At 34.9% G+C, this 12,528-nt stretch overlaps 1 protein-coding gene and 1 long non-coding RNA gene across 2 annotated transcripts; both read left to right on the top strand.

Annotated features, from left to right (window-relative positions):
- Positions 1–235: 235 nt before the first annotated feature.
- LOC149534890 (acireductone dioxygenase 1-like) lies at positions 236–8,618 on the top strand. Its single transcript, XM_089807672.1, has 6 exons — positions 236–312; positions 454–554; positions 641–735; positions 837–1,076; positions 8,091–8,161; positions 8,310–8,618. Exons 2-6 carry the CDS (start codon positions 455–457, stop codon positions 8,371–8,373), a joined length of 570 nt encoding a protein of 189 aa, XP_089663798.1. The 5' UTR covers positions 236–312; position 454; the 3' UTR covers positions 8,374–8,618.
- A 679-nt stretch (positions 8,619–9,297) lies between these two features.
- LOC149534889 (uncharacterized) lies at positions 9,298–9,578 on the top strand. The gene is made up of 2 exons (XR_016358137.1): positions 9,298–9,394; positions 9,495–9,578. It is a non-coding gene; the product is annotated as an uncharacterized LOC149534889 (long non-coding RNA).
- The last annotated feature ends 2,950 nt before the right edge of the window (positions 9,579–12,528 follow it).

Here is a 12,528-nt window from a genome sequence, read left to right as displayed (position 1 = left end):
TCATTTGTAAGATTCAGTGCACCTGGTCCTATGCCAGATTAACATCATGTGGTGTAATTGTCAAATTTTGACGGTTGATTTTATAGCTTTGTACATATACCGTATTTCTTCTTTTGAATGTCGATGATTCATTGGGCCTGTAGCTTTTGAATTTCATTTTTGTTTTTGGTCAGGTACGAAATTTCTAGTGCTTATCAAGCGGAGAAATAAAAGGGGGAAGCGGTCGGCCTGTAATAACGATAAACAATCCTCGATTACTTGTGGTGCAGTGGAGAAAGAAAGATAGATTGCGTTTATTTGGAGGCTTTTGAGGTATCTGCCTAAATTGTGTTTCTCTTTCTGTTTAGCGGTTGCGATTTCAGGGAAATGTTTTGCTTAGGGTTTCATCTTATTATTTTTTGTTTGGCCTAATACGAATGCTGACTCGGGGTTTCAATGTTGTCTGTGCGTCAGAATGGAAGCGTGGTACATGAAGGATATCCGTGAAGGTGAAGATCAGCGGCTGCCTCATCACTGTGAACCGAAAGAATACGTTTCGCTGGAGAAGCTAGCGGGTATTTTTATACACTTTGCCTTTCTCTGTCTTTCTATCTCTCGCTATTTAGGAGTATGAATGAATTTTTGTGACTCGCGACTTTAGACTTGGGAGTTCTGTACTGGCACTTGGAGGGCGACAGTTTCGATACCTGTGAAGAGCTGCAACGGATCCGTCAGGAGAGGGGCTACAATTACTCGGTAGGGGCTCTATATCCCAGTCATGGCCCATGTTCTCATAGTTCATACTTAGGATTTGTGACTAGTCCGTTTTCTCTCTCTTTTTTTTCCCCATTTTGTAGGACACGATCACTTGCTCCCCCGATAAACTTCCAAACTATGAGGACAAGCTCAAGAATTTCTTTGAGGAACACCTTCATCTGGACGAGGAGATAAGGTTGGTGTTGGAAGGCAGCGGCTACTTTGATGTGAGGGATCACAATGACAGGTGGATCAGGATTTGGGTCAAGAAAGGGGATTTGATTGTTTTGCCTGCAGGGATCTATCACCGTTTCACAATGGACAGTGCAAACTATACTAAGGTATGGCTCTAATTTGCCGAACTTTTCTGTAGGGGATAATTTCTTACTTTTCGATTTTCTAAAATTATTTCTATTAAATTCAGTGCTATGCTTAGTTTGCGATTCTGATAATCTGCTGCGATCTTTTAAAGTTAAATGTGATAATCTCTGTATGGGGCAATAAAGTAGGCCTCTTTTTGAATTAGTATGATTGTCTAATCTCAAATTTTCCTTTTGGTTATTGGCAAAGGGTTCTTTTATCTCATTTGACATTCTATAGATATAGTTTTCCTCTTTAGCCATATCTAGGTTTGCTAATATATGAATATTTATATGTTTAACAATTCAGAGAGTGTTTTGCATATTACTTAACAATTTCTTTTTGCATTTTGATAATTCTGAAATGGGTTTGTAAAAATTATGTACAATTGAATTTAAACGTTTTTAATCAAGCGAATGAGCTGCAAAATAGTCATGTATATCAAAACATGTCTTATTCATAAGTCTGAAATATTGATGTAAAAATATACATAGTGGAATTAGAAAATATTTTTAACTGATTCGATGAACTGTGAAAAATTCAATGTATATTAGAATATCTTGTAACTTGATGTTGTGTATTTTATGATTGATTGCTTATGTTTTTCAAGTGAAATGAATGAATGAATGATTTTAATGATGTTCACAAGAGCACACAAGTCTAAGGGACCAAAGGGTTGCAACATTAAGCAATTCCATATTCCTTTCCATTTCTAATATTTTTGATATGGATATTAACCAAAAATTCAGGAGACTGTTTGATCTTGCAACTTCAAATAAGCTATGCATGTTATCCGCCTTTAGGATGACATCATAATAAGTTGGGATATTGTCATAAGCTATGCATTCCAAGAGAAAATGCTATTCCGTTTCAATTGCTCCTGTCCTACAAAACATGCAAGTTCTCTCCTCCCAGGCCTCCTTGGGCTTCTTCCATCTACCCATCTTGCACCTGAGGTGATGAGATCCAATCCTAAATTGTGCCACTAACAACCTTGCCTTCTCTGTAATAGCAACCACACAAGGTATGCTTTCTCACCATGTTCTCTGGGTGGGGCTAAATTCTTTAATGTAATAAGCCTTTTTTCTACCAATGTTATTATTCCACATGGCACTCTGAAGTTGATCTTTGACAAACTTTTTTATGCCCACATTTGTGTTTGGACACTCCTATGTTGAGTAACATGGATAGTTTTGTGCAAATGTACTAATGTTGCCAATGTGATTGATATTTTCCTATGCACCACGGGGACGCGTCCCTTGCCTCTGTACCCTAGTACCCGTACCGGGTACGAAACGGGGACGCGGGTACGGATTTTGGCCGTACCCTGCGACGTCCCTTTTTTGAAAAATTCAGAAACGTCCCCGAAACGGCCAATTTTTTTGGGCAGAAAACTTGGGGACGGCCAGCAGTATCGGGGACAGTTTTGCAGTCCCCTATCCGTCCCCGAAACTGCTGGCCGTCCCCTTTTTTCCAGTCAATCTGGTAAAGGCAAACCATCCCCAAAAAAACAATTTTTCCTAATTTTTGTTGTTCGTGTGGGCCCCTAGTCATCTTAAAGACATAATAACAATATGCAACCCATATTTGGTCCATTAAAACACTAACTCTTCTACTCATTTTTCGATTTAACATACTTGCTAAGAGGAAGGAAAAAAACATAAGAGCAGTAGCAGCAATGAGCAAAGATTGTGTTTAGTGAGGCAAGACTGCGTTCGGTATTTACTATTTACTAACAATTTTAGTTGGACTTCTCTTTATTTCATTCTGATTTCAGCATGATACTTGAAGCCTTTAGGCATTTTAATTTTTACTATATATGTATGTGATATTGTTATAATGGAAGCACTTAGTATTTGCCATTTGATAATATTCCATGTATTTATCTTCTAAAATGTCTATGGTGAATGGTTTATCAATGTTATGATATACATATTTGAATTTTGTCTCTATATTAAAAAAAATCTCCTATGTTTTTAATCGCCGTCCCCTGATGTCCCGTCCCCTAAATTTTGGCTTCAACCCGTACCCGTACCGGAAACACGTCCCCGTCCCCTAAAACGTCCCCGTCTCGGAAACTCCGTGGAACATAGATATTTTCCAAATGCAGATTTGAAGACTCATAAATATGAGAGGAGACATATCTCAAGTTAATCATTATTAGTTAATATATTAATAATGTAAATAACCATATATATATATAAGAATTTTATGATTTTATCTAATGATGATTTACCATCAACAGTGTATCTCATGATCGAATCAATCTGACTACAACTACAAACTTTACACTCCCTCTTAGTTAGGAAGGATTGTTATAGAACACATTATGCTCTTGAGTATATGAAGAGATATCATCTCGGTATGATATTCCTGGAATGACATATTTAAGGATATCGACATAAATCCATCAACTTAGATGATATCTTTTAATATAATCGGAAGTATGATTCAACAAGAAATATCAATCATATGATATTCATCATACATATATTCTTTGGTATGTGCACTCCTTGATACCTACCAAAAGAATATGTTATAGCCTAGAAGGATATGGGTTATCTGATTTCTGACACTCTGGGACAACAATTTAATATAGTATTAGATAACAAGAAAATCACATGTCGTGGTCTCTATCATGACAAGTATCATGATCTTCGACACTTTGGGACAACAACTTAATGAAGTCTGATCATGATACGTTCATTATCATGACTTTCAACACTTTGGGACAACAACTTAATGAAGTCTATCATGATAATAGGTCTATCATTTATAAGATCATCATCTTACACTGGTTACCTTCTATTTATATATGTTAATGAAAGATCCTCACCTTTCATTACATATCATATGCGAAATAGTAACCACCATGAACCAAGTCAGAGGATGGTACAAAATGCTTTCACCTCAATTCTTTCTCACAGAGAAGAATGCATTACAAGGAATTTCACTTAGAACTCCTCATAGAGGAGATATCATTCATAAAGGATTGCACCTCAAAATTCTCCCTCTAAACAATGATCTTGGGAAGTCAGGTCCAATAGCTACTCCCTTAGAGGCTCTCTTTTCTCAAGGATTCTTGTCAAACTTACTCTGAATTTGATATTAATCTTCCGTTTTTCTAGTGATAAGTCAATAATTTCTCATGATGCACTCAAGAGTAGGCCCATCAAAATCATGCAGTCACACACATGTATTTCTAGACTCCCTTTGAGTATCAATCTTCTAAGTTCTTGCATTGCCTTCGAAGAAGTGTCATACTCCCTCTTACTGTAGAAAGATACTGATAATCTCAATCATCAAAGATATTTGCGTCGAGAGCTTCACTTTATCGAGCTTGATCACAACTTCTTTTAGAGCTACTGTCATAAGATCGAGTTTGCACAATTTTGGTGGCATGTGTACTAGTCTTCTTTTCCTGCAAGAACATCTTCAAACATAAAAAAAAAAGATCAAGGGAAATAACTCTTCTAGTATGTATAGAACTACACATATGAGAGATGCTACAAAGAATAGATAAATGTAATACTCAAGGATAAGAATACGTATTTACCCATGAGGGTCATGGAACATCTCCTTTCTAAAGATGGTTTGAGTGAGATTGAAACATTGATTATTATTCCCCCCACAATGTAAAATTTCGATTCTTATATCATTGAAGGGAAATGTTAAGACCGATAGTCTTCAACTCATAATTAAAATTCCCAGGGAATGTTAGACCACAATAGTCTTCAACTCACAATTATTTTTCAGGCATCAATCTTCAAGTTACTTTCTTCATTTCAAGATCTGATCTGAATATCCATCGTCTTTTGTTGAGTAGTTTGTACATTTATTATTTTCTCTCTAGTCAAACACGATTATCACTTGTGGTTTGGCTATCAACCTTTGTTCAAAGTTCCTCCAATATATTTGTCTTCATACTTACTAAGGACTTAATAAATTTATGCTCGATGAAATGATTTTATATGCTAGTGGAGAAAGAATGACTTTAGTACAAAGAATGCTCTTCATAGAAAGGACTTTAGTACAAAGAATGTTCTTCATAGTCCAAGGTCACGTCCACAGCACAAATGAATATCTTCCACCAATAATATGTTCCAAATATCATTGAAATTTGTAGATAGAATCTAGAAACGCCTCTGTAGAATGAACTGACTGATATAGTCTATTAGCCATGGATATATTTGACATGGATACATTATCACACTTATGTCATTCATCGCTGCTTCTCTATAACTTATACATGTCATTCATATTACAAGTTCACATTGTGACTGTGACATTAAACAATAAATATCCTCCATGTTCGGTGCTTCCTCTTGACGATCTGTCGCTGGATGAAAGAATGTAGTCCTTAGCTACTTTTGTCACTGGGTGTCATTTAAACTTATATTTACAGGTCCATGAAGAATTAATAACCCAAATATGCGGTGCAATTATATTTCATCTCTATTGGAAACCATAGTCTTTATTGAATGATGAATTAATTTTTGCCTCGAATCTTTCTTATGTTTGGAAATTAATATTATCTCTGCCAAAATAATTTGTATTATTTGACTATGTTGTTCATTAAAAAAGGTAGTACCCAGTAGCGGAAATTCAAACCGTTGAGAATGTGATTGGACTTTGCCATGGGATGAGCTCTAGGTCTGAGACACAAATGTCTTAGCCAATGCATGAGGCAGATCTGATGAAACTCGTCAGGTTTTGACTGCTGCAATCGGATCAGCTATCTATAATCACTTGAGAGTGTTCACCGTGGTAAATGTAGATTGTAAAACAATTTCTATCGACAATTAGTTTGAAACAAGTATTCGATCCTGATTGCAGGTACCATGAGAGATGCATCCATTTATTCAAAATCATCTCACCAATAGTCTGAGGCCCATTTCTCTAAACCCATCCACGGTATGCCAATATCTGTTCTCCAAATCACCCAGCAACAAGAATGAAACTAAACACTGGTCTTTGATACTCTGTTAAAACGAATTGTGGAGACTTCTCTGCCTATAGATGAAATCTGGAAACACAATCTTTACTACCTTTATTGGCCTAGATCCCATATTAACATGTCCTTACATGCCATCAGCATCACTTGAGTATCTATCTTGACTTTAATGTCTATCGTCATATTTGACTCCTTAGTAATATGTCTCATGTGACCATTTGAAGACTCGATAGTTTCTTTTATTTGTTACCTTTGTTATCCAAATATTTATCTATTGTTGCCTCCAACTTGGATCTGCAGAACAGATCAAACAATCATTTCCTATTATACCAATTGCATCCCTTGATAGACTTTTATTTATTTATTATTATTATTTTAATCACCCAGTCTCCGGCTTGTTGTTTGTACTCCTAAAATTAAGTAGTCTTGCAAGACAACAACGATTCTTCTAGACAGGCATTTAAATCGCAGCGTTAATGACCACCAAATATCATTTGATAGTATGAACTTCCCATATTTAGTGCAAAAGATAACTAGTGAATTTCCATAGGCTCGGGCCCACGATTATTATCTCTACCATCGTAAATTTCCAATCGTAACATTGGTAGTGTCCGTTAAGTTTGGTCATCCACTGTGATATTCGCGGATGATTCAAGTCGAGAAGATGCTTATGTATCTCACACAACTCTCAGCTTAGATCCTTCAAATGTCCATTGTAGATGCAATATAAATCATCGGCATATAAGGATGAATCACTGAACATAGATAGCTCATGAATAATTATCCCATATCCAGAATGAAGAGTCCGGGTATTTGGGTCACCATATCAACAAGAAAGTAATTTTGATAATGCTTCCTTGATAATTGATTATGGCGATTACTGATATTCTGATGAGATTATGGATGCACAGGCTTTTGCTGTTGATAATAGTCTGATATCTCTGTTTAGTTAAATCTGTTCTGCCAAACTTCAGAAAATGAGGCTCCACAATACTACAAATATTTTTTTATTTTGGTAATAGATTCCCTTTGGTTCTGTTAATATGATCTTTAATGGCCAAAGTAAATTTCACTATGGCAGCCAGAAAGAAATAACAAGTGCTTACAAACAAGAAACAGACAGATTCAATCTCGTGACCTCTCCTTCATAACAGTCGTCGCCCATATGTGGAAGGAACCTTATGTAAATAATTACGCGGTTACTCTGGTTTCGAAAAGTTTGTTGAATGTAGAATGCTCTAATTTACTTCTCGTGAAGGCATTCTATTATATCGATGCCAATAATTTATAGCAGGGTTTCCTCTCTAACTCTCTTTTAAGTTTGGACTTTGGTATTCTAATCATTCCCAACAACTTGCTCTAATATCATGTTGATTAACATGGATTGGTTTTTTTGCAAATGTACTAACATTGCCAATGCAATTGATATATTCCAAATGCAGATTTGAAGACTCATAAATATGAGAGGAGACATGTCTCATGAAGAGACAGAGACATGTTTCTATGGTTAATCATCACTAGTTAATATATTAATAATGTAAATGACCATATATATATATATAAGAATATCTATCTAATGATGATTTACCATCAATAATGTATCTCATGATCGAATCAATCCAACTGCAACTACAAACTTAACATCCTGTACCTTGATGTTCCATTTATCCATCTATTTAATGTTTTGCTTCATCCAGATTTTTTTCTTATGGATAAGAGCCTCTCCTTTTACAATTTTCAGTCAATGATGGTCATGCATGTTTTCAATCTTCTTTAAATAGCTAACTAACTGAATTATTGAAAGAAAGTTGAATTACTTTTTATTGCAATCATTAGATTTGTAAGATAAATACATGGTTAAAATTGAAAACATGTTATTTTAGGTGTTCTATTTTGACAGAGCTTTTCAGTTTATCATAAATGTTTAAGTTTTAATATGCAAATTGTATATTTAAAAATTCGAGGATAAAATTGTCTAGAGATCTTTACGTGATAATTGGGAAGTATGGTGTGTTTTTAATTTTTACCCGTGTCCTGGCAGGCGATGAGGTTATTTGTAGGTGAGCCAGTATGGACTCCGTACAACCGCCCTCATGACGAACATCCTGTGAGGTAATTGGTGGGAGACTTGGTTCTTTTTAATTTAAAAGGAAAATTGTGGGCATTTTGTTTTCATCATTGTTTTAGACCACACTCTGAACTTCATGGTAAGGATAAGTCCAGACTGTTTATTTACTGTGGCTTCTTCTCTTTTTCTCAGGAAACAGTATATCGACAGTTTCATTAAAAAGGGCGACACTTCTTCTGCCGTTGAAGCACATTAGCATTGTTAGGGCAACTGATTGGGTGTGCCCAATATGTAAGCTATATAGTCATATAATGTGTGCGCAACCTAGTGCGGTACATTCACGTGAGCAAGACAGAAATAAAGTCATCTATATATATTCCTACATACGCAGATGCGATTTCGGGGGGGAGTGAAGTAGGTCTTAATAATAAATGATAAACAGTGTAACTGAACTAGTTCTCGAAGTAAAGCAAAAATTGAATAAAGAAGAGAATAGAAGAAGCTGTCTAGAGTTGGTCTCTGCATTGATTATTTTCATCCTTTTTTCTTTAGCTGATAAGCATTAGCAGAAATCTCATGCATGTAATTTCTTAAATTTCGATAATAATTTTTCATCGTGATAAATTTGCAAATCTGTATGTTTTAAGTGTTCTTTTTCCGTAGAATCCTCAACATCTTGATGGCTTGTATAATTTATTGGACATGAGGATTGGAAACAAACATACGCGTCTTCTTATATTCATTTCGTAACGACCGTTCTAGTAAGCTTCTTTCAAGTTAAACCCCAAACATGTAATGCTCTGAATGTACTGCGCATACGTTTGCAAGGATTAACCCAAACAGAATTTTTTCTTTCTACCTCTACACAATTGACAGAAAATGTTTACTTGGGGAAAATTTTGAAAATGAGCATCTTTCATATACGTACACACTTTACTTTTAAAGGTAAGACAGGAACCTTTGCTAGGTTGTAGCTGATTCTCTTATATCCAACTATTGAACTTTGCAGAAATGAATAATAGAGATAATCATATGCCTTTCCATTACAGCTAAGAAGCTTTGGGTTCTCTGCTTCAGCCATTTTACAACTCGAGGGTAAGTACTATTTCCGCTGCACCTTGGTTTTGAAACTGTGATTGTGTTAGGTGTATACATATGAATGAGACAGTAACCGCACTGATGACTAGATACGAATGAGCCAGTTGCAGTGGAGTAATCATACAAGAGGCAACATGTTTCTTTTCTTCCTCACAAAACTTTTGAGTTATGAACTCGAGGTGAATTTGCTTGGAAGTTTCTACCAGTCTTTTAAATAATGGAGCTGCCTGTATAATATGGTCTCCAGATATTAATGTGCGTATTACTTTTTCATGGCAGAGATACCTTTGGTTCGGATGTTTCATCTTTATAATCCACTCTTTGAAAATGAAATTAACTAGGCATCTTTGGTTCCATGGGTTATTTTTATATCTACTTTTTCAAAAATGACTATTTCGGAATCGTTGGATTTCAAAGCATGGCACATTATGTCATATATATATATAAGCTTCTTTATCCATAGGTGGTTTGGTGGAACTAAAATTTCATTGCATTAAATCTTTATGGTATTGCCCTTAAAATTTATGCTTTATTTTCACCTTTGTATATGAATTATGACGTGTCTACGTTTAGCATCTGGAACTTCAGGAGCAGCAGATTGAAATCTATTTCGGTGTACAATGGTAAGTCATTAGATAACATTACTTTTTAGAAGCATGTTTTGCTTGCTGTATTTTTTCTGAAACTTAGAACTATTTCTAATTGTTCATATAATCATCGAGTTTCTTCTGGCTATTATTTTTGATTTGCTGCTTCTTTGTTACGATGAGTCTTACGGAGAGGTCTCCCTAAAATATCTCGGTGGGTGTTGCTGAAATTTTTTAATATCTTTATGAGCACGGGATCTTGTAGATTTTTTATTTATGAACCAAGCTTGAAACTCTTTATCTTTTAAAATTAAGAGAGTTGATAGTCTCTTGATTATTTTTTTAACGGTGAGAAATGCTAAATCTGCAGTTATCTTGATAAATCTAAGAAAGTTGTTGACAAAAAATTAAGTAATTGTATATAAATATATAACAATAAAATTCTAAAAATTGTATGAGAAAAACTTCTAGTTGCATTTCAAAGACAATTGTGTAGGGGAAGGGTTTCATATAGCTGTTTAACTTCCTTTGTCTAATAACTACAACTGAATTTTTTAAGGAGTTTGTTTCTTTCTCTTATTTATAAGTAATTATCTTTAATTTGTATTTATAGTATTAATAATAATTTGTATAGTCAAAATTCTGGAGGACAAGTTGGAAGGATAAAAATGAAAGCAAATGTTTAAGGGAAAAAAAAATTGTAGAGTGAAAAGTACAAACAATTTCGATGATGAACAATTGTTTATTTTTAGGTCTATTGGTATTTTGAGACCTAGATTCCAAATCCTTAATGCTTGGGTAATCTCTAAAGTACTAGAAGTGTCGAATGAAAAAAAAAAATTGTGTACTCGTCTCTAGGCTAGATGAGCTAGGCTGGATTAGCGAAATACAATGACTAAGGTAGGTTTAGAATTTTTTCAAGTTTGATTTTGCAAGAGTAAAGGAATGTGTGAAATGCTAATTTTATTAATAATAATAAACAGATTGAACTCTTCATTTATGCAAGCTCTCTTCAAAACATAATGTATTTCAATACTAGTATCATATTATACTTGTGTGTTATTTTGAATACATATAAATAAGCATCTAATTATATTAAAGTGTGTTAAATATGATAAATTCATGTTTTAAGGATTGTTAGGGAGAAAATATGGAGCAAGAGTGGTTTAAATACACCTCAACAACATGCAACAAAATATCTAGATTTACATAAGTATGCAACGATTGAAAACAAAGTCATGTTTAAATCAATGAAAATTACAACATTCTAAAACAAAGGCAAGCTAAGCTCTACACGTACATTCAAGATCATACGATACAATATTATTGTACAATCTTATATTATATATACATCTTACTGATAAACTAACACATTGGAAATGTAATTCAACACACAAGGAGACATTCAACTAAATTTAATTTTTCCATTAATTAATCATATTACAATGATTTTAAAAATCTATATCACATTTGACATGTGAATAATGTTATAATATCAAACATATCCGAATGGGGGTTACTAAAAGATATCTTGGACCAGTTATTATTAGTGGACCACCAATAGGGATAGTGTACACAAAATTGAGGTGTCAATATATGCTCTAGTTTGGGATGAGTGTTTCTTGTAGGCACAATTGATGTAGGAACATCTTGAGTGTAAGAGTAATCTTGCATCACCTCCGAAAATAAGAATTCTTATTTGTTTCTTGAATAAGGGTTGTCTTAGTGCAAAGTTGTTTTTGGAGGCTTACTACATACTAAGTCAGTCATATGAGCTCAAAATGTCTTAATTTCACAGGTGGATGTTCATCTTGAATATATAAGACTACCAGTTGAGCCTCAGTGCTATATCATGAGTATTTGTGGATTTGTTGCAGATTTTTGGTGTTCAATTTTGGTATAAAGACTTCAGGTTCATCCTTGAAGACCAAATGTGGTTGACTGCAGTTTGCTCAAGTTAGGCCTTGTAGATACGAAGCTGAGGACTCCGAAAAGTGGTTATAATAGACAATTTGAGCAAATGTTTGAAAGTTATGGCCTTTCAAAGTTGCGCCGACCAAAATTTCCAAACTAAGTGTCAAAGGTGTATTGAGCCAACTCTATATGTAATTTTAGACTTAGACAATGCCTATTTAAGGAATGCACATACATTATCTAGGAAAACTTTGGGTGATAGTTCACAGCTCTCTGACAAATTATTGTAAGGAAGGTAGCCATGTGGATTTGCATATTGTATTTCAAAATTTCGTAATTTCGCATTTGCGACGATAATAAAAGGCCCATATTTTGTCCTCGTCAATGGCTAGCGTTTTTTTGTTTTTGTTATGTGTTTGTGGTATTAAGGGGATCACCTTTCATCAAGTGGTATTAGAGTAGAAGTTCCTAAGTGTGTAAACACATCGTCGACTGTGAGGCAGTTGTACCAGGATCGTGATTTGTGTTGTGCATGTAGACAGCTAGCCAACTGTGAGGTAGTTTGCACTAGGGTTTCAAAGGAAGCGCAAAATTGCCTCCACAAAGAGTGTGGTGGGAGAGTTGTAAGTGTTACACTCGAGGGTTCTAGAGCCCTCCAGAGGCAAATGCGCGCATCACAAGAACAAATGCACAGAGGAATGAATATTGTTGTAGGAGATGATGAAACTGAGGATGAAAGAGAAGAAGGAAATGCCAATCAAGTAGTAGTAGATGAAGTTCTGAACCCAGACGAAGTGAGGCTTTTTAAGGCT

Source organism: Cupressus sempervirens, chromosome 10 (genome assembly GCF_028749045.1).
Source record: "Cupressus sempervirens isolate cs-2001-9-10 chromosome 10, ASM2874904v1, whole genome shotgun sequence".
NCBI lineage: Eukaryota > Viridiplantae > Streptophyta > Pinopsida > Cupressales > Cupressaceae > Cupressus > Cupressus sempervirens.
This window is presented reverse-complemented; position numbering and strand designations above follow the sequence as displayed.

Coding starts and splice junctions, on each gene's coding strand:
- LOC149534890 (XM_089807672.1), top strand. CDS start 455: ATGGAAGCGTGGTACATGAAGGATATCCGTGAAGGTGAAGATCAGCGG. Junction 736..836: donor AGAGGGGCTACAATTACTCG/GTAGGGGCTCTA, acceptor CCCATTTTGTAG/GACACGATCACTTGCTCCCC. Junction 8,162..8,309: donor CATGACGAACATCCTGTGAG/GTAATTGGTGGG, acceptor TCTTTTTCTCAG/GAAACAGTATATCGACAGTT.